Source organism: Rhinichthys klamathensis, unplaced genomic scaffold, assembly GCF_029890125.1.
Source record: "Rhinichthys klamathensis goyatoka isolate OS25496 unplaced genomic scaffold, OSU_Roscu_1.1 h1tg000575l_1, whole genome shotgun sequence".
NCBI lineage: Eukaryota > Metazoa > Chordata > Actinopteri > Cypriniformes > Leuciscidae > Rhinichthys > Rhinichthys klamathensis.
Window position 1 is genome coordinate 1 of NW_026607039.1, and position 26984 is coordinate 26984.

The 26984-nt window shown below is 38.1% G+C and overlaps 2 protein-coding genes across 2 annotated transcripts; one reads left to right on the forward strand and one right to left on the reverse strand.

The window, feature by feature from the left end:
- Positions 1–350: 350 nt before the first annotated feature.
- polr2ea (RNA polymerase II, I and III subunit E, a) lies at positions 351–11406 on the reverse strand (the record flags this gene model as incomplete). The annotated part of the gene is made up of 3 exons (XM_056239964.1): positions 11275–11406; positions 9030–9204; positions 351–466 (listed from the first exon to the last, which is right to left on the reverse strand). Coding segments are annotated over exons 1-3 (348 nt in total), but the record flags the coding sequence as incomplete, so codon positions are not given.
- A 536-nt stretch (positions 11407–11942) lies between these two features.
- gpx4b (glutathione peroxidase 4b) lies at positions 11943–26778 on the forward strand. Its single transcript, XM_056239959.1, has 7 exons — positions 11943–12063; positions 14079–14173; positions 15111–15255; positions 23670–23821; positions 25278–25302; positions 25390–25449; positions 26467–26778. The coding sequence occupies exons 1-7, from the start codon at positions 11998–12000 to the stop codon at positions 26497–26499; spliced, it is 576 nt and encodes a 191-aa protein (XP_056095934.1). The 5' UTR covers positions 11943–11997; the 3' UTR covers positions 26500–26778.
- The last annotated feature ends 206 nt before the right edge of the window (positions 26779–26984 follow it).

The following is a 26984-nucleotide window of genomic DNA, read 5'->3' on the forward strand; positions in this document are numbered from 1 at the left end:
ATGAGCTTCTCGTTCAACTTGCCTCGGTCAGACTCCGCAATGAAGAGTGACGCGCTCCACTGACTTCACTCCTATTGGTTGTCGCTCCCGAAATTCGCTCTGCATTTGCATAAAGTTAAACAGATCTCAACTTTGTCGATCGCCAGACACGCCCGACCGGTTGGCTGTCGCGCGCGTCGCCGGATATCGCGCGCTCCCCGTTGAAATGAATGGTATCGTGTCGCTTGTAGTGTGAACGGGGCTTTAGAAGTCTGAATATTTTTGGCTTTCGGGCGCACGTACACTTTTAGTGCGGATCCTACAGTTTTGTAAACGAGAGCCCGGATCCACACAGCTGTGTTGGGGCGTACCTGTTTAGCAGATGGGGTCATGCCCGTCTGGACCACGATAATGGCCCGCGCGATGTTTTCCTCCTGCATCCGCTGGCAATACATCTTAATGGTCTTGATGCCCACTTTCATCTCCTCTGTGTGGATGACAGACACTGCGATGAGCTCATATGAAGGTTAAAGGGATAGTTCACCCAAAAATGATAATTCTGTCAGTAATTACTCTCCCTCATGTTGTTCCAACCCCGTCAGACCTTCGTTCATCTTCGGAACACAAATTAAGATATTTTTGATGAAATCTGAGAGCTGGAACACTCCTCCATAGGCTTCTTCAGGGATTGAACTTGCCGGCCCAGAAAAGTTATTAAAGACATCGTTAAAATAGTCCGAGTGACTACAGTGGCTCAATCTTAAGTTTATCAAGCGACGAGAATACTTTTTGTGCGCAAAAAACAAACAAAAATAACGACTTTATTTCAACTATTCATTTCCTTCTCTGTGGGCCTCGAGTCAGTTCACTAGTGTAATAGCGCAGCGCTTCTGTTGTTGTATGTCACACGCATCACGCACATGACCAGCGTCGGCCAATAGTGAGCCTACGTGTGACGTAGCTCTACGGAATCACACTACGTTAACTGAAATAAAGTCGTTATTTTTGTTTGTTTTTGCGCACAAAAAGTATTCTCGTCGCTTGATAAACTTAAGATTGAGCCACTGTAGTCACTCGGACTATATTAACAATGTCTTTAATAACTTTTGGGCCGGCCAGTTTCAATCCCATAGAAGCCTATGGAGGAGTGATCTAGCTCTCAGATTTAATCACAAATATCTTAATTTGTGTTCCGAAGATGAACGAAGGTCTGACGGGGTTGGAACAACATGAGGGCGAGTAATTACTGACAGAATTATCATTTTTGGGTGAACTACCCTTTAATCCTCGGTTTATATTTCTTTGTGTTAATTTTGGGTGAGAAAATGGGTCTTGGTGCTGTTCTCGTGTTTTTTTTTGTTTTTTGTTTTTTTCTCTCTTTTCTCTTACTTTTTTCTTGGTGAAAAAAACTCTAAAAACTCTATAAAAACTCCATATAAAAACTCCATAGTAATTATCTGTAAATAAATACATGCCGACATCACAGACCCCTGAGTGAGGCGTCAAATCGAGCGGCCTATTGAGGAGAGGTGTGCTATGACTTTTCTAAGCGATCGGAGGTACGGTGTTTGCCCCAGGGGCAAATAATTGGGTAATTGCTCAATTCTTGTCAGTTTCACAGTAAAGAACTATTTCGCATTCAAAGTTTGATCCACATCGTGTATGACACAACCTAAAATGACGCAACATCTGAGTGGGAGGCGTTTACATTTGTTAGTTGGAACTGTAATGGAGTGAACAATCCTGTTAAGCGTAGCAAGATATTACATCACCTCCAACATTTAGGAGGCCACGTTGTCTATCTTCAAGAAACACACCTTAAAATTCAGGACCACCTATTATTAAGAAGAAGATGGGTTGGGCAGGTATTTCACTCCAAATTTCAGGGAAAGCCAGGGGCGCTGCTGTTCTTATACACAAGTCAGTTACTTTCGTGTGCTCGGATGTCATAGCAGATCCCAATGGGAGATTTGTCATTGTCACAGGTAAAATTAATAATTTTCCAGTTATCCTTGCCAATGTCTATGCACCTAACTGGGACAACGATCATTTTTTTTAGACATTTATTTTCTGTACTGCCTGATACCTCTTCACACCATCTTATTTTGGGAGGTGATTTTAATTGCTGGATTAATCCCAAACTTGACCGCTCCTCTGTTAGACATAACACACCATCAAAGTCTGCAAAAGTGATTCAGTCTTTTATGGAGGAGTTTAAGGTCTCGGATCCTTGGCGTTTTTTTTAACCCGTCTGGGAAAGAATACTCTTTCTTTTCTCAGGATCATCATACTTTCACTCGGATTGACTTTTTTTTTTTATAGATAACCGGTTAATTTCTTCAGTTGAGTTGTGCTCATACAACGCTATCGTTATTTCAGGCCATGCCCCGGTTAGTATGAAGATTTGTGTTTAGGAACTTGAGGGCACACGGCCACCGTGGCGTTTAAATACCCATATGTTGTCAGATGAGCATTTTGTGGAATTTGTGCCTAATCAGATAGATTGGTTTATATTAAAGGTGCCCTAGAATGTGAAATTGAATTTATTTTGGCATAGTTAAATAAGAGTTCAGTACATGGACATGACATACAGTGAGTCTCAAACACCATTGTTTTCTCCTTCTTAAATCTCGTTTTTGAAAAACACCCCTAAAAAATAGGCGAATCTCCATATAACACCGACTGTGACGCAACAGTCGGGATCATTAATATGTACGACTCCAAGAATTTAGAGAAATCTCCTCAGTGTTTGGATGTACACATGAACACAAAAGTATCTTTTAGTTCCTTCATCCGAGCCTTTTGAAGAAACAATGGGTTAATTTTATTTTCTCTGGAAATTTCCAAACATTTCACCGACTGTTTCCTCAACTTGGGCCAATACAGAGCTGGCCTCGGATCGAGCTACCAAGCAACACTTTCTGTGTAATTGTTCAAGTTCAGACAGGTAATCTTTCTCTCAAAATCGTTCAATACTGTTTATGCATCAGTAAGTCAAGCCAGTGACTAAAATATCAACTTAACATCGTTTCTTTTAGTAGGATGAAAAAAAACTTATTTAAATTGTGAATAAATTATATACAGAAAGCGATCAAAGAACAATCTTTCCACACAGCGCAAGTTTATCTGGACACTTGCCAAACTCGTTATGAAATCAATGACGCACGTTACTGCACAACGAAGCTCTTACTGTATTTACATCATCGTGTTTGCATTGGTGAAAGCAGAGAGAGTGCAGAAACTGCTTTGCAATGATAAGATCTTCATTCTCGCGATCAACAGACTGTCATCTGCTCAATGCTCATCACGGCAACATTTTATGTGATGGGAATAGATCTAAATACTTTAAAAACATCTCACGATTCGTTAATCTCGATAGCTGTAATAGTAAAAACGTATAATAGCAGTAGTAAAAGTATTCGGGAGAGAGTTTCACATGTAATACGTAGCTATTTCATATGCAAGCATGTCAGCCAATCACAGCAGAGGCCGGTTACACACAGCAGACACGCCCCTTCAAACACAGTGTTCAAATCAGACTAGGAAAAATGCCTTTTATTTCTAAATTATGACTATTTTTGATCTAAAAAACATACTAACATTATAAGGGCAACCCAGGAAACATTATAAAATAAAAAATAAAAACATTCTAGGCCACCTTTAACAAACAAGTCTTCAGATGTTTCAGCATCGTTCCATGGGAAACTATGAAGGCGTACTTAAGAGGGGAAATCATCTCATACACTGCATACAGGGAAAAAATTAGGAAACGTAAACTATCAGAGATTGTTCAGAAAATCGCCCATATAGATAATATCTATGCAGTTTCTGCATCCCCAGTTACATACAGGGAGCGTCTTGCTCTACAGCAGGGGTCTCAAACTCAAATTAACTGGGGGCCGCTAGAGGTAGAGTCTGGGTCAGGCTGGGCCGCATCAAGTATTCCACAAAAAAATAGTATTCAAGTATTCCAAAAAAGGAGCACAACTGATCCAATCTTCTCAATATTTATTATTAACGTTTCTTCTGAACTGTTCCTCTGAATTTGAACATTCCTTTCTGTACATGATTGGTTCTTCATGAGCTGTCCTTCTGACAGTTGAAGTTCATTTTACAAACTTTCTTTGTCTATAACACATATTTGTGATATTTATATTTGCTTATGTCCTTTTTATTTTCTTTATACAACACATTAATGATATTGAATGTTTTTTTTGGAAGGCACATTTCCTTTTATTATACTTAGAAAAACAATTATTGCTTTTGAAATACAAATATTTGCAGTCATGTCTGCCCGTCTTATTGAATTCTTTGTATAGTGTCTCAAATTACTGACTGCACAAATCAAAGCAAACCTTCTTATCAACCTGTTGGACGCATATTACAAGCTCAAAGTGATTATTCTCACATTGTTTTAGAGCAGGGTCATTCTCCAACACGTCGCTCGCGAGCTACCAGTAGCTCGTGGCCTGATTGGTGGCAGCTCGCCAAGGGGCCGTTCACATATCGCGCTCACATATTTTGCGCGCTCAAGTTCGTAATTTCAAATGTAGGCGCGCGGCAAGCGCGCTCATAATTGAAGCGACGCGCTCATTTTTTCCAGGCGCTGTATGTTTGTACTTCGCGGTTGTCTATGACAACTATTGACAACAAACCCTCCGTAAGCTGTCACGAGACTATCTATGGTAGCTCATAAGGGATACTTTTTTTTTTTTTTTTTTTTTTACGCGGCACACGCAACGACGGGCCGCACTAACATTAAACTTTAATGTCAAGTAGGGGGCCACAAAAAATCACCCCGCGGGCCGCAAATGGCCCGCGGGCCGCGAGTTTGAGACCCCTGCTCTACAGGCAGAATTTGACAATAAGAGCTTCGTTCATCTTCGGGACACAAATGAAGATATTTGTGATTAAATCTGAGAGCTGGATCACTCCTCCATAGGCTTCCTAAGGGAGTGAAACTTGACGGCCCAGAAAGTCATTGAAGCAGGGGCGGATCTAGAAAAATATTTATGGGGTGGCAAGAGGGGGGCAGGAATTTTTGAGGGGTGGCAACATGGCAGACGTATATGTACTTAATTTAATTTGTGAGTACAGGGCTGGACTGGGACAAAAAATCGGCCCGGGCATTTTGGCCCAGACTGGCCCACTACATATAATCATAAACACAACCGAATGTATACCAACTCCTATAAAAACCACTGAGTTAGAGTTAATAGATGAAATAACTACTAAGTTGAACTATACTCCACAGTGATGAATCCTAAAACAAGCTATAAGCTGCATTGGGATAGCAATACCGTTTTTTCCCATAGGATTTTGGTAAATCTGTGGTGAGTGCAGAGTGCACCTCTGTCCCTCTAGGGGGGTTCGGGGGCATGCTCCCCCGTAAGAAAATTTTGTGCTTTTTAATGTTAAATTCATCAATCTGGTGCACTTTGAGAGTTCAAAATAAAGAGCTCCAACCCATATGCAGTGTGCAAATTGAACAAAGAAAAACTCAAAACTCTTTTTAGTTGTGATAGTGTCTGTCTACATTACACTACTATATAATAATAGTTATAATATTATGGCCAGTCCAGCCCTGTGCTGTGTGAGTATAAAGGCAGGGGTGCGTTTAACTTTTGGAGCCAAGGTGTGCCGACCTTTTTCCCTTTTTTATATATAGGCTATTATTTTGTTGAGCACCCAACAAGAATCAATTTATAGAATCAATTATATCATTTAAATACTTCTAAGATCCATATTACTATCACACGAGCCAATGGCAATTAAATGCACGGATGCATAACGTTAGTCAGATTAATGAATGAAATACAACTGTTCACGAACAGAAGATTGTATTGGACTCATGCTGCATACATACGCAATGACAATTATGCCTGTAAATATAGAGTTACAACTACGATTAGAGTTGTTAAATAAAATACCCTGTGAACATTCACACGTTTTCTTTATGATAGGCTAAAATTTATCTCCATAAATATTAAATAATATTTTCTTAATTCTGCGCATGTATTTTTACTTACTTACATCAATTGCTCGATCAATATTATTATCACATATTTTACATTTATATTTTTAACTGTACACAAACAACTTAATATAGCTAAGTTTGTGTATATTTTACACGTAGTAAAATACTGTAGGCTACTGCTTATAAACACCAGACAGATAATGATATATGAAACTGATGTTCTTTACTCATCTCACTTGCACAAAATAAATGCAGTAATATAAAGCATAGAAACGCACAGGTGAAATACACTGAAAATGATATGCATTTAAAAATTTGGTCGGGTTGAAAACTTATCTCTCTGGAACTCGGTCGCTGTTGTCTCTTGCTCTCGCTGTCTCCCGCTCTCGCGGTCAGATCACCGCGGACGTTTTCGCCGGAAGTATTTGCCCACACAATAAAGTACGAACGTCAACGGTCGTCATATTATGCACGGAGCGAATTCACTGCAGTCGGACATTGGAGATTCGCGTTCGTAAATTGTCAAATTGGCCATAACTTTTAATTCGTTGCTGCCAACTGGGGTGGCAGCAGGGGTGGCAAGGCTTTCTTTTAGGGTGGCATTTGCCACCCTATGCCACCCCGGTAGATCCGCCCCTGCATTGAAGAAAATGTTTAAATATTCCATGTGCCTACAGTGGCTCCACTATAAGTTTATCAAGCGACGAGAATACTTTTTGTGCGGAAAATCAAACAAAAATAACGACTATTCCTTTTCTTCCTTGTGGGCCTAAGACGAGAGTTGAAGAGATTTCCACGACGCATGCGCTTGATAAACTTATAGTTGACACATGGAATATTTAAACATTTTCTTCAATGACTTTCTGGGCCGGCAAGTTTCACTCCCTTAGGAAGCCTATGGGGGAGTGATCCACCTCTCAGATTTAATCAAAAATATCTCAACATGACATCATGACTTTGCGTAAACATACACGCCACTTTTAAGTCAAGTGGCGTGTTATCTATACGCATTTTGTGTGTGTCCACGCCGAAACGAACCGTCATCTTTTGCGTGTATGTCTACGCCGTTAAATGTCCGAGCGAAACGAAGCAAAATGTAGTACTACATCTGGGGAGCGATATTTTTTTCCTAGGATGGTAGGGGAAGACTCATAAATGGTATTAACCCCAGTGAAGGGTAGGTTTAGGTTGGGGTAGGTCATATATTTATATACATATACCGTATACAGTAATATAAGGCAAGGCAAGTTTATTTATATAGCACATTGATTTCATACACAATGGTAATTCAAAGTGCTTTACATAGGAGGAAATAATTAAAACAGTTTAGAATAAAAAATAAAATAAAGTACAGTAAAAACAGTCGGACGAACAGTGGCACAGTGCTCATTCAGTAAATGCACAGCTAAACAGAAGTGTTTTGAGTCTGGATTTGAAAGTGACTACTGTAGGAGCACATCTGATCTCCTCTGGAAGCTGGTTCCAGCTGCGGCTGGCATAATAGCTAAAAGCAGACTCTCCATGCTTAGAGCGAACCCTTGGTGTTTCTAGCTGATGTGATCCTAATGATCTGAGTGATCTGTTGGGTTTATATTCAGTGAGCATATCTGCAATATATTGAGGTCCTAGCCCATTGAATGATTTATATACCAGTAATAATACTTTAAAATCAATCCTAAATGTAACTGGGAGCCAGTGTAGAGACCTGAGGACTGGTGTGATATGTTCAAATTTTCTGGTTCTGCTCAGAATCCTGGCAGCAGCGTTATAACGTTAAGTCAACGGCGTTGATAAACACGCTGAAAAGCGGTTATGCGTGTTGATAGCACGCCAAAAATGGAAATACGAATTGGCGTGTCATACATACGCCATTTCATGAGATCAGTCTGAATATCTTCATTTGGGTTCCGAAGATGAACGAAGCTCTTACGGGGTTGGAACAACATGAGGGTGAGTAATTAATGACTTAATTTTCATTTTTGGGTGAACTATCCCTTTAAACCTTTGCCCGTTACAGCTTTGTTTGGTACTCTCTCTCTTTCACTTGACATGCCCAAATATAAGACTGATTTTGTAGCTTTTGTCACTCTTCTGGCAAGACGCCTCATTTTAATAAATTGGAAATCGTCTATTCCTCCGGCTCATTCTTCATGGATTAATGATATCTTTCATTTTATCAAACTAGAAGAAATCAGGCATACAATGAAGGGATCTTCTGACAACTTCTCTAAGATTTGGGGTCCTTTCCTAGATTGTGTAGGAAAGTGAAATGGTTTCAAACGCCTGTCTATATCCCCTCTGGCAGTAAAGAATCTTCTTACACGTGATATTAACCTGAATATGTTTTTGGATGACCAAGCGTTATATGGCTTCTTATTAATTTTATTATATATATATATTATTTTTCCTTTTTTTTATTTTTTTTATCTTGTTGTTTTTGTTCATTGTTTGAATCCCTGTCATTGTTTCTCTTACGCTGAATTCTGTTTGGACGTAATTTGTTTCATATGACAGATCCATAATTGAATATTTCCTTTTTATTACTGCATAACTTAGAATGAATCTTATTCTGTCTTTGTTGTATGGTTCTCTCTATGTCAAGAAAGACGGAATTGATTACAAATATGTGATATCCCAATGGTATCTGTAATTGTGATGGACTCTGTCTAGGTGGAAAAAAGCAAAATAAAGTGAAAAAAAGAACAAAAAGTGAAAATGCTGACTTCCTCCGTAAACTCCCCAACTTTAGAGCAACAGCGTGCTGCGTCTGATGTCATTGTTATTGTTCTTTTGCGCATGCGGGTCAGTTCGAAACCCCACAGAGTTCACACTGGAATCTGATATAGGCCACATTTTAAAAGGTAATGTGAATAGCCAAACAAAAAATCTGATCTGAGCATTAAGACTAGCAGTGTGAACGGGGTCTTACACTTTTACTTGAGTAAAATACTTCAACTTCTACAGAAGTCTTTTTAAACCCTAGTATCTATAGTAATGAATGTGAATACTTTGGACACCTCTGATTCTTAGCAGTCGTTCTCGGAGGCTTGATAAATACGGGCCCTGATCTCACCTGGGAAGAAAACAAACATCTGGTCGGTGGGATCGTCGTTGTGAGCGACCAGAACCGTGAGATCGGTCCGTCTGGGTCGACCCTCGCTGGGACGGTCCCCGAACTGAGCCTTGAACTCGTCCAAGGTCTGGTCCAGCTCATCCTGGGTCACCAGAAACCCCCGATCATGGCAGAGCTGCAACACAAGAGGAGGGACGTTTCCACGTGTTCTGCGATAGAAATGCATTGGTAACACTTTACTATAAGTTTCATTAGTTAACATTAGTTGATGTATGATGAACTAACCATGAGCGATACACTGTATTTGTTAATCTTTGTCAATGTTAGTTAATACAAATACAGCTGTTCATTGTTAGTTCATGTTAGTTCACAGTAACCAACTAATAACAAATACAACCTTTGATTGTATTAACGTATCGGTAAATGTTGAAATCAATATTAACGGAGATTAATAAATGTTGTAGAAGTGTTGTTCATGTTAACTAAGGTTGTTAACCAATGAACCTTATTGTAAAGTGTTACCAATGCAACTTTAAGTTTAAAAGGCAGCTTTATATTTTCATGTATAAAATATTGTTTGGAAAATATAGTTTCCATTGTTACAATATTACATTTCTTCTATTCACTATAGTACTCTACTGTTATGCATTTAGGTCGATTTAGCATTTTTAATATTTTACCATAATCATTTATTTATTCAAAGTCCCCATTTGTGGTGAAAAACCAGCTTTTAATGTTGTTTATGTGTCTATGTGGTGTTTTTAATACGCTTTAAGACAAACCATGTGTAAGTTCATAAGTCGACAGCATTGCTGAGTATTTTCTGCTTAAAACTGCAGTGAACCAAAGACAGTCTCAAAAACACGGTTTGAAATCGCTGGTGTTTCTGACGTCACAAACGACCTTGTAACCAATCAGATCAACGTGTGATCGTCAACCAGTGGATCTCTGAGCTGAGGGAGTGAGTGGAGGCGGGGCTCACTTACATATTCATAGAGCCGCGCATACTAAATGAGGCAAGGGGTCATTAGTTAACATTAGTTGATGTATGAACTAAGCATGAGCGATACACTGTATTTATTCATCTTTGTTAATGTTAGTTCACAGTAACCAACTAATAACAAATACAACCTTTGATTTTATTAACGTATTGGTAAATGTTGAAATTAATATTATCTGAGATTAATAAATGTTGTAGAAGTGTTGTTCATGTTAACTAATGAACCTTGTAAAGTGTTACCAATGCAGCTTATGTACCCGTAAAGTTTAAAAGGCAGCTTTATATTTCATGTATAAAATATTGTTTGGCAAATATATAGTTTTCATTGTTACAATATTACATTTCTTCTTCTATTCACTATAGTACTCGGGTCTTTAGGTCAATTTAGCATTTTTTTTATATTTTACCATGATTAATTATCCATTCAAAGTCCCACTGTGGTGAAAATCCAGCTTTTAATGTTGTTTGGGTCTATGTGTTGTTTTTAATACGCTTTAAGACAAACCATGTGTAAATTCATAAGTCGACAGCATTGCTGAGTATTTTAACCAAAGACAGTCTCAAAAACACGGTTTGAAATCGCTGGTGTTTCTGACGTCACAAACGACCTTGTAACCAATCAGATCAACGTGTGATCATCAACCAGTGGATCTCTGAGCTGAGTGAGTGAGTGGAGGCGGGGCTCATTTGCATATTCATAGAACCACGCATACTAAATGAGGCAAGGGTGTCGAGTTATATGCAAGATATTTTTAAGGCATGAAGAATTTTTTTTAAGGGAAAAAAACGTTTAAATATATCATGATTAAAGATGAGTTTTAAGGGATAAAATTGACTACAGGGGGACTTTAAAAGAAAATAATTTATTTATATATTTCTAATATTTATTTTTACGGTTTTCCCTCTATACTATAAATATTCTCTTACATTACATTTTAAGCATTTACCTTTTTGTATGTTAGTTTTCTTACTATAGTCAATGTCTGGTACTGAATCTCATTCCGTTTCATTTCTAAATGTCTTACCATTAAACTGAATAATTATTTTAGTCTATATGATATTTTACCTTAGAAAAATTCAGGTTGAAGTCATATTAAAGTATCCCAATCACCCTGAATTCACCTTATATTTACTATATCACTCTGTGTACATGCCACTACTTATCTGTTGATGGCGTATTTAATGTAAACAACTACTAAAAGAGTTATAAACAGTAAACAGACGAAGCTCAGTCTACATTCACACCTGCATTATGGTCTTACGAATTTTCCATAATCGATAAGCCTCCTCGTCATCGTCCATTAGCGCGTGTGTTCCTGATCAAACAATCCCAAGACACTCCGCTTTCAAACCACGCGCGCGTGCCTTTAATTAGTCACGTGATGAAACCTGCGTCTGTTTACCGTTTATGGAGGAGGCGAAGGACCCCTGGATGGTGTCTCATTTATTGCCAGCACAAAATTGTACTAAACCTGAAAAGTAACCCTGCCCTGGGTTTTTCTCTCTCTCTCTCTCTTTCCTTCTTCTTTTCTGTAATGCACACTATTGCAGCTGTTCCAACTGTCATAGTGTAATTATATATAGGAGATTAAAAAAGAAAAACTACGGCAAAAACGTAAGTTCAAAGACAATTTTCTATAAAATTGTTTTCTACAAAAATCTATAAAATAAAAAAATAAATCAAGACCGACCGGAATAGCATGACTAACTGCTGTACAGAGATAAGATCAAGATATGTTACAATCATTGTTTTAAATATATTTTTAAAACGTATTACAACATATTTGTTTTGTATTTGTTTAATTGCAATTCCAACGTAAATAATAATATGTAACAATGATTAAATTAAACCGTATTGATCGTATGACTTTAAATCAGTGGCATAAGCACCGTCTCTGATTGGCTGAAACCGACAGAAGAGGCGTGTCCTTCCAGTAACTGGGCGGAGTCTCGTGTATCAGCGCCAGTATGTGGTTATTTCAGAGAGCGCTGTTGATCGGCGCACTGGGCAGCAAGAGCTTGACAAGAGCCATGGTAAGACATTATACTCTCTCTTTACCTGCTGTTTTACTCTGTTTGAGACGCTTATGTGTGTTTTTGAAAACTAGTTTATGTAGTCGTTGTAAAAAGGTCATAGTCCGGTGTGTTTATTCGTGCGCACCTGCGTGTCTCCGCTAATTCACTCCGGTGGAGTAACATTAGCCCGTTAGCTTTAATGATGTCTGTCAGCAGGGTCTCTGGGGTTTGTTTATGATTTATGATTTAAAATGAAATCATATCGGTTCTCCTAGTGTATATTTTTTTACGAAACGTCTCATTAAAGTCCAGTGTGTGGCAAACGCAGGTTTTAGGCCTGGTTTGGGTTTAGCGTTGCAGAATTCTGCATTTAATCACGTGGTGATAATTAGCTTTTATTATTTTATGCTGTTTGGTGATAATGTTAATCATTTTTGTTAATCATCAATTATATAATTATTATCATCAAGAGTATTTATTAATAATTATATTGAATTGGTTTTATTAAGCCTCATTGCATGTTTCATAAATTCATCAGTCACATCTAAAGAACTGGTGTATGTTTAATTGTAGCGGGTGCATTAATTTAATCTGAAATATTTAGTATCTTACTATACAAGTATAGCCTACAGCATAAAAATCATTCAACATGCTTATTATAAAGCCTCCTTAGGCTCAATCTCACCGTTTCCCACTCCCTAATATGTAGTAAAATCAAAGTTTTTGAGTTCTCTTAACACATGAAGAATTTGAATAATACGTTTTTTTTTTAAAGCACAGCATTTCATTTTTTTTAAAAGAAATTAATACAAATTTAATTATTTAAATTTGTTTTTAAAAGATTTCTAATTTAAATAATAATAAGAATCCTTATAATATGATGCTGAAAATTCAGCTTTAATCACAGCAATACATTTCTTTTTAAAATATATTAAAATATAAAACTATTATTTTAAATTGCAATAATATTTCACAATATTAGTTTTTTTTTTCTATTGTATTTTTGATCAAGAAATGCAGGCTTGATGAACATAAGAGACTTCTTTCGAAACATTAAAAATATTAATGTTTCCAAACTTTTGACCGGCACTGTATGTATTCAAAAACAGATTCAACCACACACCATCACATCATAAGTTCAATCCTGAAAATATGATTGTCACAAAAAGCTTCATACTAATAAATAAACCCACACAACATTTTTTTCATGCATAATTGCTACTCTTACACACACAAACATGCCCTCTGGACTGTCATATAAAGGCAGATCGTCTCTTGAATGGGAGTGTAATGGATTACTCTTAAATGTGTTTAGCTTCGTCTATCTCCACCTGAGAGATGTTTACGAGCGCTCGCTGAATCCCCTGAGACCGCTGTGTTTTCTCTACACACTCACACAGGTGGAAAATCTGCTCTAGATATTGTCAGAATCTAATTTTTATGCCAAACCTTTTACTAAAACACTAATATATATACACTACCAGTCAAAAGTTTGGGAACGGTAACATTTTTAATGTCTTTGAAAGAAGTCTCTGTTCACCAAGGCTGCGTTTATTTGATTAAAAATACAACAAACACAACAAAAAAAACGGTAATATTGTTAAATATTATGATAATTTTTAAATAACTGTTTTCTTTTTCAATATATTAATATTACATTTGAATATATATTCACATAGAATCGTTTTTAATCAAATAAATCCAGCCATGGTGAGCAGAAGAGACTTCTTTTAAAAACATAAAAAATCTTACCGATCGCAAACTTTTGACTGGTAGTGTAGTTTCTTGTTGTGTGTGTGTGTGTGTGTGTGTGTGTGATAAATCTCACTCAACACTATCAGAGGGCGTTTCATAAGATGAGTTATTGCATAATTGCACTATTGCGAAATAATAATCTCACACAACACTATCAGGGGGCGTTTCATAAGAAAAGCTATTGCATTATAGCACATGATTGTGTCAGTATCTGTCTGAAGGCGTTCATAGACGTTTCCCACGGCCCGTGACCTTTGACCTCTCTCTGTTTATTGCAGTGTGCCCAAGCCAATGACGGGCAGTTGGACAAATCCATATACCATTTCTCAGCTAAAGACATCGATGGAGAGGAAGTGTCTCTGGAGAAATACAGGTGAACACAACTCATTTGGTTTGCTTTATTACTAATGGTCACGTTTATTTTTATTTTTAGGGTGAGTGATTTGAATAAAGCCCTAATGCATACAAGGTGCTTAAAGTGCTTGAATTTGATTTTTTGACATTTAAATCCTGGAAAACCCTTAAAAACAGCCATATTTATGAAGAGGTCCTGGAAAAGTGCTTTACTTATTTAAATACAATATGTATGAAATTAGAGTTTCATTTTTTCGACAAAACAAAAAAACGATGTTTTCCTGAAAGTTAACACTGCAGCCCGTCTGATAAACCCCCATCGGACCGTTTCTGGATATGAATGCATTATATTTTATATTATAATGTGCATTATAATATTATAATTTATTGAACAATAATAGCCATTATAAACTTTGTATTTAATATATATATATATATATATAGTTAAATATGTTGCAAGTTGTATTTTGGATACCTTATTTCTGTAATTTGAGTTTTAAAAAAAAAATCCTTCAAAAATAAAAATATAAGATATAAAAGATGTAATGTATAAAGATATAAAAAGTCCTGACTAATCCGGGAATCTCATTTTACAGTATCTGTATGAATCCTGTGCAAAGTGTTAATCAATCCAACTCTGCAGTTGAGAATGTGATGCATGTCAAATAATAAAACACACTTTTAACAAGTACTTTATTTAAGCATACGCACTTTTAACTCTTTTTAGCTCTATATGTCTGTTTGTTTTTGTTTGTTTTTTCATGTTTGGGACCACGGATGGATATTAGCATTGTGCTAAATCTGTCGTATTTACGTCAATTTATATTGTACGTTCATCAATATGCATGGTCCCATCCAAATAAATTTAAAAATAAAAACAAATACTAATTTTTAGTCTTATGCTGAGCGTAATCTTGCGTTGGAAACTGGGTCACAGTGTGTTTGTCTGTTTTCAGGGGTTACGTGTGTATCATCACTAACGTTGCCTCCAAGTGAAAAAAGACTCCTATAAACTACACTCAGTTTGCGGCGATGCACGCCACGTACACTGAGAAAGGTTTACGCATCATGGGCTTTCCCTGCAACCAGTTTGGAAACCAGGTATGTACAGTCCCAGTGTGATACTGGGTTTTGCATGCTTTGTATATAGTGTGCTTATGCTATTGAAATAGTGGAATGCATTATGTTTAATCCAGTCACTTTTTCATTAGATTTCTGTGTAAAAGAGTCAATATTGAAATCTTTAATATTAATTCAGGTTTATACCATGGTGTGGGTGAATACTTGATTCTGATTGGCTGCAGGGTGTCCATTAAAAAGTGCTAGAGGACACCTAGTAAAGGAGTTCTGGTGAAACTGACTGTTTACCGCTCAAAATTAATAAACAAATGCGCTGGCAACATCAGCTGTGAGTAACCATAGCAACAGGCAGTCGACGTATAGACCAACGCTACTTTTGCGTCATCGAAGGGTAACGCCTCTTTTTGGGGGAAAACAAACGGATTCCCCTGACAACAGAACTCGCTGTAGAGCTGCAAAGTTTCTTAAATGGCACAAACATACACACTCTCTATGCCGGCCGAGGACCGTGAGCGGTATTTAAAGAAGCTACTGGATACGGGGTTAGAGAGGTGTCCCTTTGAACTGGTCGAAAACTGGATTAATGACCCCACGCAGTGGCCAAAAATGGACAATTCAGACATCTAACGTTACCACTATCTCGTGGAATCACCAAGTAAGTAACGTTAGCCTATTTTTTTGTCATTAACACACTCACAGTATGACAAACTAGACGATGAGGCCATGTCACTTGTATCATATTTAACTTGATTTAAGCTATTGACATAGTTTTGTTGTCGACTAGCTATACTATACTGTTGAAATAGTGGCAGGCTAGGACTAAAGTGGACTTGGCTGGTTTCTACTTGTGTCTAGAAAGTGCTAGGACTTTGAAAGTTGTAAAAAGGTTTACAGTGTACGGCTAAATATGTATAGGACCAATGTATGTATGTACGGGGCTATCAAATTGGATGTTGTGACATTACGCTATCCTATCTAGCCTAGAAGGCTTGATCTACTGCCGTTCGTGTTGTTACATGTAGCCCAGAGCAGTGGTCGTCGAAAAGTCATATAGGCCTAAAGCACTTTCTAGACACAAGCAGAAACCAGCCAAGTCCACTTTAGTCCTAGCCTGCCACTATTTCAACAGTAAAATCAGTTAACAGCCAAGGTAGCGTGCCTAGTGAGAGCTAATCACATAACGTTAGCTGCTAGCAGCTTCGTCTTTCTAACTAACGTTAGTATAGCTAGTCGACAACAAAACTATGTCAATAGCTTAAATCAAGTTAAATATGATACAAGTGACATGGCCTCATCGTCTAGTTTGTCATACTGTGAGTGTGTTAATGACACAAAAAAAAATAGGCTAACGTTACTTACTTGGTGATTCCACGAGATGGTGGCAACGTTAGATGTCTGAATAGTCCATATTTGGCCACTGCGTGGGGTCATTAATCCAGTTTTCAATCATTTCAAAGGGACACCTCTGTAACCCCGTATCCAGTAGCTTCTTTAAGTTTGTGCCATTTTTGCTATCAAGAAACTTAGCAGATCTAGAGCGAGTTCTGTTCTCAGGGGAATCAGTTTGTTTTCCCCCAAAAGGGGGCGTTACCCTTCGATGACGCAAAAGTAGCGTTGGTCTATCCGTTTACAATCTATTGTATCAAAACAAACATCTAGTTAGCCGTTATACTACGCCTACCTGTGTGTTTTAATTATAGGTTAAGAAAACGAAAGAGTAACGCCCATGCCTAGAGACAAGCCTAACTTACATGGAAAAAAATACGTGAACTCTCTGGCTCGTGAGTTAGCTAAACTGAAGGGCTCTACGACTATAAATATCTCCGGTTGCTAAATAAACCCTCAGGCGTAACCAGGGAAACCAAGTTATTGTTTGTAAAAACTTTAGATTTCAATTGTAAAACTAATTAAAATATAAACTAATGTTTTAAAAATGTGTTATTTGGCAAGTGACCGTGGTATAACTTTAGTTTTTTCGAGCATTAAATGTAAGTGTAACTGACCGTCAGACTCGTCACTGTAAGTAGGTCACGCCAGTGGAGCTGTAAGTGGATTATGTTTTGCTGTAGGGTGAGATTTAATCTTACAATTGAAGCCTTCATCTGAATTCACACTCTATAATCAATATGTTCTGATAATATCTGCTCCGTCACACGCATCTGTGCTGAAAGGAAAGTGGACATCTGGGGACATCTAGGTCAAGAAATGTCATTTGGTTACGAAATGAATATGCAAAACATTGGGTGCTATTATAGTCATTAAGTGAATGGCCATTCATCAATTCTTCTGATTCAAGCACTCAGAATGTAAGCAGTGGCTGGTGTTGTTGTAATCCAGACTGGGGCCGGTTTCACAAAGCTATTTTAGACCGGTCTATAGTGTTGGACGAGTCTAAAATGTGCTCATAGACTAGTCTAATGCAAGTTACTGTTTCACAAAAATAAAGACTGACTTAATTTAGACCAAAAAAATGAGACGCCTTTCCCCCAGGCCAGAGCCATAGAGAGAAAGAGTTGCGACACGCTGTGATGTCGCCGCGACGGCTGTCACGTGGTTCATGTAAGCCCCAATAGTTCCACAACATACGCGGGCTGTCATGTTCTTCTATGGACAGACAGCAGCGATTGCATTATTAACCGGTAAATATAAAATAAAACACACACCCAAGTACTTTTTCAGCTGTTATTGCATTTTGTTTGTCAGTTTTGCATTTGGAGAGGCAGGGTGACAACTTAGATAAGTTTTAGGCTATATTTTTGGAGGGAAACGCTAGTGTTCATGTTCGCATGGGTAGTAGTAGCACTGGCTTTAGCGGCTCTAACTTAACTTTTCCATGTCATTCATCTGATGATGGACGTCTCATGATATTTATTTTAGCACAACTGGGCTGTATTAGGCTATTGATTCCCGTGATCTTGCTTATAAATTCCGATTCAGCCATTAGCTTAACGTTACCTTCGTGATCACGCAGAGGTCTGCAGTCCGTTCAGAACTCCAACCAACATAACATATTAATAATTACGCTGTGCATGTACAAATGAATAATTTAGGAGGGAAATAGACTGCTCCCATAACGTAGAAAGCAACGACTATATACAGCAATGTCCGGTAAATATTAAACCGAAAAATATTCTACATAAAATTAAACCGGAGAGATAGTTAATGAGTGAATTAACTATGTTCCTAAATACATATATGCATAATCCTAACCCATTTAAATAAATGAATTGTGTGTGTATGTATATATAATATTATATATAGGCTATATATATATATACATACATATAAAATATTATTAAAAATATTATATATTATATACATCAGTTACCGTAAGTTAGCTAACGTTAGTGAAGTGTTGGTCACGTAAGCTATCGCTGCAATTAACCTATTATCTTCCAATAAACATTTACTAAAACTGGCTACATAAAATATAACTACAGACTAGATTCACGAAAGGTCGGCTAATAATGTGTGTAAAAGTAAAAAAAATACAGTAATTTCATTAATTTACCAGCGAGCGTACTTCGGAAGCACTGAAAATGAATGGGGTTCAAATGGAGAAACTATCAGTGTTTGGAACTATCGGCCGCTCCACGACACGCGTTACTTCCGCATTCCAGAGTTCCTATGGCGGTCTATGGGAGTGTCGCAACTCTCTCTCTCTATGGCTCTGCCCCAGGCTAACTCAGCTCTAAGACTCTGTTACCGTGGCAACCAGCAGTAACAATCAGTTACACTACAAACATTGTGAACGCAGCATATGTTACCGTGGCAACCAGCAGTAACAATCAGTTACACTACAAACATTGTGAACGCAGCATATGTTACCGTGGCAACCAGCAGTAACAATCAGTTACACTACAAACATTGTGAACGCAGCATATGTTACCGTGGCAACCAGCAGTAACAATCAGTTACACTACATTTACTACTAAATTTCCCCAGTAAAATGTCCTTGTAACTGTTACACTCCTCCAACACACACATATCTCCCGCTGGGGTAAACTGCACTGAGCGGTTGAATGCGCTTACTCCATCCGCCATTGTTTTTGTTTTGAAAAGTGTCTTATTTTACCCAGAATGCATTGCAGTGTAGTCCTACTTGAGATAGTCAGAAGCTGTGTCTGAAATCGCTCCCTATCCACTACATAGTGCACTATATCGGGTGTCGGCCATTTTGTAGTGGTGTCCGAATTCTGAGTGAACGACATCATTCCCTACATTCATTCACTACTTTTACCCACAATCCTCTCTGAATTCGAGTGTACATTCGATGTACACTTGCTGAAGCACTATTTCCCACAATCCAATGCGGAGAGAACTGAGAGAGCAAGTTTAAACCAGAGATTACATTACAGCTTTCTTATTCCTGCTTTAACATTTGTTTCATGCTAGTTTTATTTTTCTATTAATCATTACTTGAATAGAACATATTAAAACATTGAGACAATATTATATAGATGAATTGTAAAATTAAATTATATTTATATCGTTTTTTTAATTAAAATATATTATTTAGGCATTAACACAATTTAATGTGTTTTGATAATTTATGGCATTGTTGTTAACTCATTAAACTGTAAAGGGAGAGATGATTATTTGGTGGATGATTTGAAAAATATCCGTTTATCATCTGTAGGAAGCGTATTCATTCGAATATAATAACGGTCGCCTGAGGGCGCTCGACGACCACGTCATCTGTGAGCGTGAGTTACAATTTCAGTCGATGAAACTACAAAGCTGGCACGGAGGTATATCCACCTTATAGAGGGAATGCATTAACGTCACTTCCCCGCCGGAACACGCCCCCCTCAGCGGGACTGAGTGGCAGAAGAGCTGCTGCGTGACTGGAGTTAATAGGGGAAACTGCGAAAACGCGAGTAAAACAAACTATTATCAGTTTAAACTAAAAGTTGGACTCGATATAGTGTTCCTTACAACTTATCAAAGATCCAGTGATCCATGGATATTGACATGCAGCCAGGAATCGTGTTCCTGACATTTATATGTTACTGATTTCGACGCCGGGGAAATAAATGAAGACAATTTGCCTGTAAACGTTCTATATAAATACAATATAGATAGGTCTAAATCCGAATGATCACTTACATTAATGTTATACTGTATATCATCATATCGTCCAGCCCTAAAACTTGTATAGTTTTTTGTCAGTGTTTATTTAAAAACATCCAATTATGCAGAATATAGTCTGTTCTGTAGCTTTTTGCAGTCTGTAAAAATATACAGTACCTCAGATTTCTGGTCAAATCTAGTTGTACAGTCAATCGCAAAGCTCTTTCCCGTTTTAGATGTGTTTTGTGTGATTTTCACGGCGTTCACACTGAAAACAAATGCTGCCGCTCAGTCTTTTTGCCACTTGTGGGCGTGACCGCATTCACTCCGGCCGACGGTGACGTCATGCGCATACCCTCTATTCCCATAGACAGTATAAGAAATGGACAGAGCCATCTCATTGGAACTCAGTTGAAGCCCATTTTTAGCGATTTCTGAGCACTTCCGTTCCTGACGCGCAGACTCAAACCGACTCAAACTAAGCTTGATGACGTGAGCAACCTGTCTGACAGACGTTAATCTTCTAGTAGCTGTGCCAAGAGGAATCTGAATCATTCCCTTCCGAAACTTGCAGAGCCGGAGATCGTGAGTATTAGCTGTCCATGAGCTCGCAGCAGGAGCAGCTTTACAACTCTCTATGGGCTTCTCCCTTGACTTTATGCCTCGACGTCCCCCCGATTGCGTGCGAGTTTCTACTTCTGTCTATACGGTAATTTCTGCACAGCGCGACAGAGAGTCGAGTGGTTATGACGCAATCGTTAGCCTATTTTTACTAAAACTGTTTCTACGGGGCCATAATGTAACATAGAAGGTAATGGAGCCTTTTATACATTGTCGTGTTTCTTTAGAAATAAATAATGGACAAATGGAGTCTTTAAACGCCTCAGATGTAAAGTTATTCGCTGTCAAAGTGACGCCAAAATGAATGGGAGTCAATGGAAATGCTAACGCAAGTGAAGTTCTGCTACAACATGGCGGCACCCGGCCGGCTTCAACTTCCGGTCGATGGATTACCCCCTTGTCTATTCCTGCACCCCATGACGCTTTGCGCGAATTATGGGTGTAACTTCCGTTAAGCTGTAAACAATCAGTGAAAGGCTCGCTCTATGATCGCAATACGATGAGAAAAATGTCACAATGAGATGACATTAATCGACTCACCCTTCAATCATCGAGCATTAAAATGAAATTTAAAAGTTTAAAAGAATCAACAGACCAAAAATAGCCCCAAAAGTGCGAGTCTTTGGTTAAATATCACTGTAGTAGGCAAATATATATATCTGTATTGTATAACAAGCCATAATCAAAAATGTGCATTAACTTCAGCATTACGTGACGCTACATCAAAGTGATTTCCGTCATTTTGACAGATTGTAGATTGGATTTACCTGTGAAAACAAACCTGGAAAGAGACGTGAGGATTTGAGGAGAATAACGAGAGATTCTTCGTGCATTCCAGTGAATTAATAATGGAATATCGTAAATTAAATTCGGGAGAACAGACCACAAATGTGCCGTATATGTTGTACTTTTTCATAATTTTACAGCGGATTGGAAAGGAAAAAATAAAATCATCATGAGGAAAAGAAAGCAGCGACTGAAGAGCTCTTGCCGTAGATATTCTTGTTATAACATGTCAAAATATGTTAAAATACCAAGTATAACGTTATTCTCATGATGTCTGAAAATAAATCATGAAGGAAAATTGACAGCTCATCCAGTCAAACTGACGGATCAGCTTTATTTGTGGGGCAACCTTATGATTGGAAATGATTCGTTTCAGCCATTTTGAATGGAAGTTCCCCAAACCGGAAGTGCCGCCCATAATTCAAAACGCAGTAAACTCGTCAGGAATAAGGTGGATACAATTACAAAATAAAGTCATTATGATTTTGATTGTTGTTAATATTATTTTATAAAGTAAGTAACGTAAGATAAAAGGAGTTTTATCAGTACGTGTGACGAAGCCGTTTCTGCGACCGGTCCAACTCTCCGACGCACAGTGTAACCGTCAGCGTCCGAATTCACTCTTAATTTCATTCACTCCTTGCAGATATAGTGCACTCAAATACCATACACTATATAGGGATTAGTGAACGAGTGAGCGGTTTCGGACACAGCTAGAGTCTTAAGTGCTTTGTGCAACAGTCTGATTTAGATGTCTATCTGAAGTCTGACTATCAACAATATCTAAGCCGTAGTCAAAGTCTGTCTCTGTGAAACCGGCCCCTGGTCTGAGAACGAATGCGTTGGTCTTGTCTCGATCTCAGGCTAAAGGTCCGACATTTTCATATGCGTTTTTTTCCGTATTCGTCATTCAGTGGCTTTGAATTGTCAAAATGCTTGCTACGGATGATACAAATACTTACTCCCTCATTTCCCAGACATTTTGATGTCTGGTGGGAAATACATAAAGCAAATTTGCCTGTGAACGCTTTATATAAATACTATACAGATCTAACTCCATGTGATCACTTATGTCATTGTTTTAAATGCTGTATATATCATCATATCGTCCAGCCCAATAACTTGTATAGTTTTTTGTTAGTGTTTATTTAAAAACATCCAATTTTGCAGAATATACGATGGTAAATATTGAATTGATCAGTTGTCAATATAATATACAACAGCAATACAATATAGGGAATAATTTTACCCCTAAATTCAGCATATTGAGACTAAATGAAACTGCAAATCCAGCTTTCTCGGTCTGGATCCAGATGTTTCTGTGAATCATTTGCTTCTCTGATCTGTAGCTTTCAGCAGTTTGTAACAATAAACCTCAGATTTCTTGTCAAATCTAGTTTTACCGTCAATCTCAAAGATCTTCCCCGTTTTAGATGTGTTTAGTGTGTTTTTTTGCGCATTTCACACTGAAAATAAATGCTGCTACTCAGTATTTTTGGCACTCAGTGTGTGTGTGACCGCAGTCACTCGCAGTTAACACACACAACCTCTATATTTACCCAGTATGCACTTTTATCTTGATTGTGACAGACTCGTGCTCTTCTGTGTTCTGCTTTCCACACATCAGATGAATGTTTTTTGGTTGTGATCTTTTAAATGTCTTCATGCCTTAAAATATCTTGAATGTAACTCGACACCCTTGCCTCATTTAGTATGCGTGGTTCTATGAATATGCAAATGAGCCCCGCCTCCACTCACTCCCTCAGCTCAGAGATCCACTGGTTGACGATCACACGTTGATCTGATTGGTTACAAGGTCGTTTGTGACGTCAGAAACACCAGCGATTTCAAACCGTGTTTTTGAGACTGTCTTTGGTTAAAATACTTATGAATTTACACATGGTTTGACAAACCATCAGCTTTCGACACATCAGATCTGTTGTGTGCTCTTCTAGGAGCCCGGGACAGAAGCGGAGATCAAGGAGTTTGCTAAAGGCTACAACGCAGAGTTCGATCTCTTCAGTAAGATCGAGGTGAACGGAGACGGCGCTCATCCTCTCTGGAAATGGATGAAAGAGCAGCCCAAAGGCAGGGGATTTCTGGGAAAGTGAGTTTTTTTGGTTTCATGTTTTTGTCCTTGTAAAGGTGGTGTGATTTTAGCGACATCTAGTGGTGAGGTTGCGACTTGACCATTCCCCATTAGTTAGTGTTGCTATGTCCGACAAGCCACGCCGCTCTCATTCTACACATGTTCTCACGCAGTGAAAAATACATCGCTGAGCAAAGAGGACACTGACTACACACTGACAGACAGGACTGACCTGGGGCCTGTACCATGATGGCAGTTGAACATACTCAGGGTTGCAGGATTAGTTTCAAGTTGACAAAACCAAACCAATCCAACCAGGCTTTGTTGGTACCATGATGCTGATCATCAACTTTCTCTGTAAATTCAGGCTTTGATCCTGAGTTTAGGTGTGACGTCAGGAGCGAACAGCCAATCACATGCTGAGAACGAGTGAAACTCTTAAAAACCCATTGAAATTCATTTCTCGCGAGAGAAGCAGCGCAATTCACTTAAGTATTAAAATATTAAGAATTTAAACAAATTTACACCGCAAGAAAAAAATAGCTGTCTATGAAAGAGGACCACTAAAAGAAAGTCTCGCTACTGTATATCAGTGCAAGTAAAAGTTGTGAAGTTAGTTTATACAGTTGATAAAGGTATAGACTGAGAATTGAACATTTAAGCTCACAAGTAGTCATTTTATAGCCGTCTATTGACTAAAGCGTATCTGTATTACTTTTTATATATTTATTCATTTAAACTCTGCGTAATAAAAATATTTGATGAACTAAAATTGAACATGTGATCGATTAAGGGTATAATAATTACATAAATAGCCACCTAAACCGGCTTCATGGTTACCTTTGATTTTAAACAGTCTCAACTTTTAAATTTGGTTAAAAAAATTAAAGAAATGAACTATAAATACCGTTTTGTGTCTCTTTAATGTGTCGTGACAGATCGCCTCAGTTAAAGCTGCGCGTGAACCGATCAGCTGTTCCTTCTAGTTAATTTCTAGCATCAAATAAACATGAATGAACATCAGAAGGAGTGTTGTTTTAAAAGATGTCAGTACACTCAGTTTTACAAGTTCAAATCCTCCAACGTTTATCTACTAACTCTCCTGACTGCTTTGTCGGACAAAGATGGCGGATTATGATTGGTCAGATTGCCTGTCAATCAAACTCCCTGCGCATGGTCAAATTGCAGCCAACAGAAGTTCCGGTGGCCGACAGGAAGTGATGTCATTATCTGAGACAGCAGAGAGTAGCCAGTTCAGCAATGTAGTTTCTTTACAAAGATAAATTAAGGAAATGTTTACTTAATTATTCAATAAAACGATGTTATTGCGAATATTATTGTTACTTGTTCATATTTGTCAGTGTTTTATTTGCTGACTTTAGCTCGCTTCTTTCAACAGATCCTCTTAAATATTACACTATACACCTTTAATACATTGATCATTTGACATTAAATACTATTTTTGTTTCCACAGCGGCATCAAATGGAATTTCACTAAGGTAACACTATTGTATGATGATAATAGATGATGTTATTCTCTGATTCACTGCGATATTGTGAGCTCAACACTGATGTTTTTACCGTAGTTCCTCATCGACAAAGAAGGTAAGGTTGTGCAGAGATACGGGCCGATGGACGATCCCAGCGTAAGTCAACTATACACTTCTCCACCTTTTCTAAAATAAGGATGCATATTAAAGGAGAACTCCGGCGCAAAATGAACCTTTGGTCTAATAACACATTGGTACCTAGTCAACCGGTCTCTGAGATTTGCTTTCATGATAATCGAATGTAAAGAGTTTTATCTCTAAAAACTGTTTAGCATATAATGCTAGTATATAGGGCATCAAATAAGTAAAAAGAAATCGCTAGTTTATACCACTAACAAGGCTCAAAATAGCCCCACACTAACACGCTAGCATAATGAGGGTCCCTACATGCAAACCGAAGCATTGAGAACTGTGTAAGTGTACAGACCGTTTAATAAGAAGATACTTTATAAAGACGGTCCACTTCAGGAACCATCTTTGAAAACAGTCTCGACCAGTCGAACCACGAATGCCGTGCCAAGTGAGCTGGTCGATCGAAATTACGTTTGTGAAATCTAATTACATGGAAATGCATGAATTATATGGGTTTATTAAAATATATGGGTGCCTAACTACAAGGGGAAAAAGGGGTCCCAAAGGGTAATTTTGCACCGGAGTTGTGCTTTAAGTTACTCCAGTAACACATTAATTTACATTAACATTAACTACATTACCATGAACTAACATTTAGTTAGAGAGCAAGTTAAACTCAACTCACAACTTATCAACTAACATTTACAAAGGTTTATAAATGCTGTATTAAGGTTTATGTTGGGTTATTGATTCATTTACTAAAGAAATTTGAGTGGAGGCGGGGCTCATTTGCATATTCATAGCACCACGTATACTAAATGAGGCAAGGGTGTCGAGTTACATTCAAGATATTTTAAGGCATTTCAAGGGAAAGAAATGTTTAAAATATGTCATTTTGGTGATCAAAGATGAGATAAAATGATTGACAACAGGGCGACTTTAACAAATGAGACCTTATTGCAAAGTGTTCCCAGTAATTCTTTGAGTAAGTTGAGTTTGATTAAATGATGATAACCTCAGATGTTTTACGTTTCCCATCAGGTTATTGAAAAGGATCTGGCCGAATACCTGTAGCCATCTGGATCAAACCCGATCTCCGTCCTGTGTGTGTGTGTGTGTGGCACTCGTCTCCGCTCTGGTCTCGACTGGACGTTAGCAGGGTGAAGCCCAGATCTGTGACGGCCGTTCCTTAAGCCTGTGTTCAGGAGGGGACGGCCTGATGTCCTCCGGCGTGCAAATCCACTGGGATCGACCCGATGATGTCCAGACGCGCTCCAGAGACGAGATCAATGCTGGAAATCTAACGCATGCTCCTAAAGAACGTTTCTATGATATTAAACAGTAGCGTCACAACGTCCTCTCTGGCCAGTTATTTCACACAGCATGTGTTTACTAGACCGAGTGTTTATTTAGAGAGTTATCACACACTCTCAGAAGAAAAGGTACAAAAGCTGTCACTGGGGCGGTACATTTTTTGTTCCTTTTAGGTACTAATATGTATATTTTATACTTTAGACGGTGTTGTGTTAGCGGCCCCTAAGTTAATAACTAATGATCTT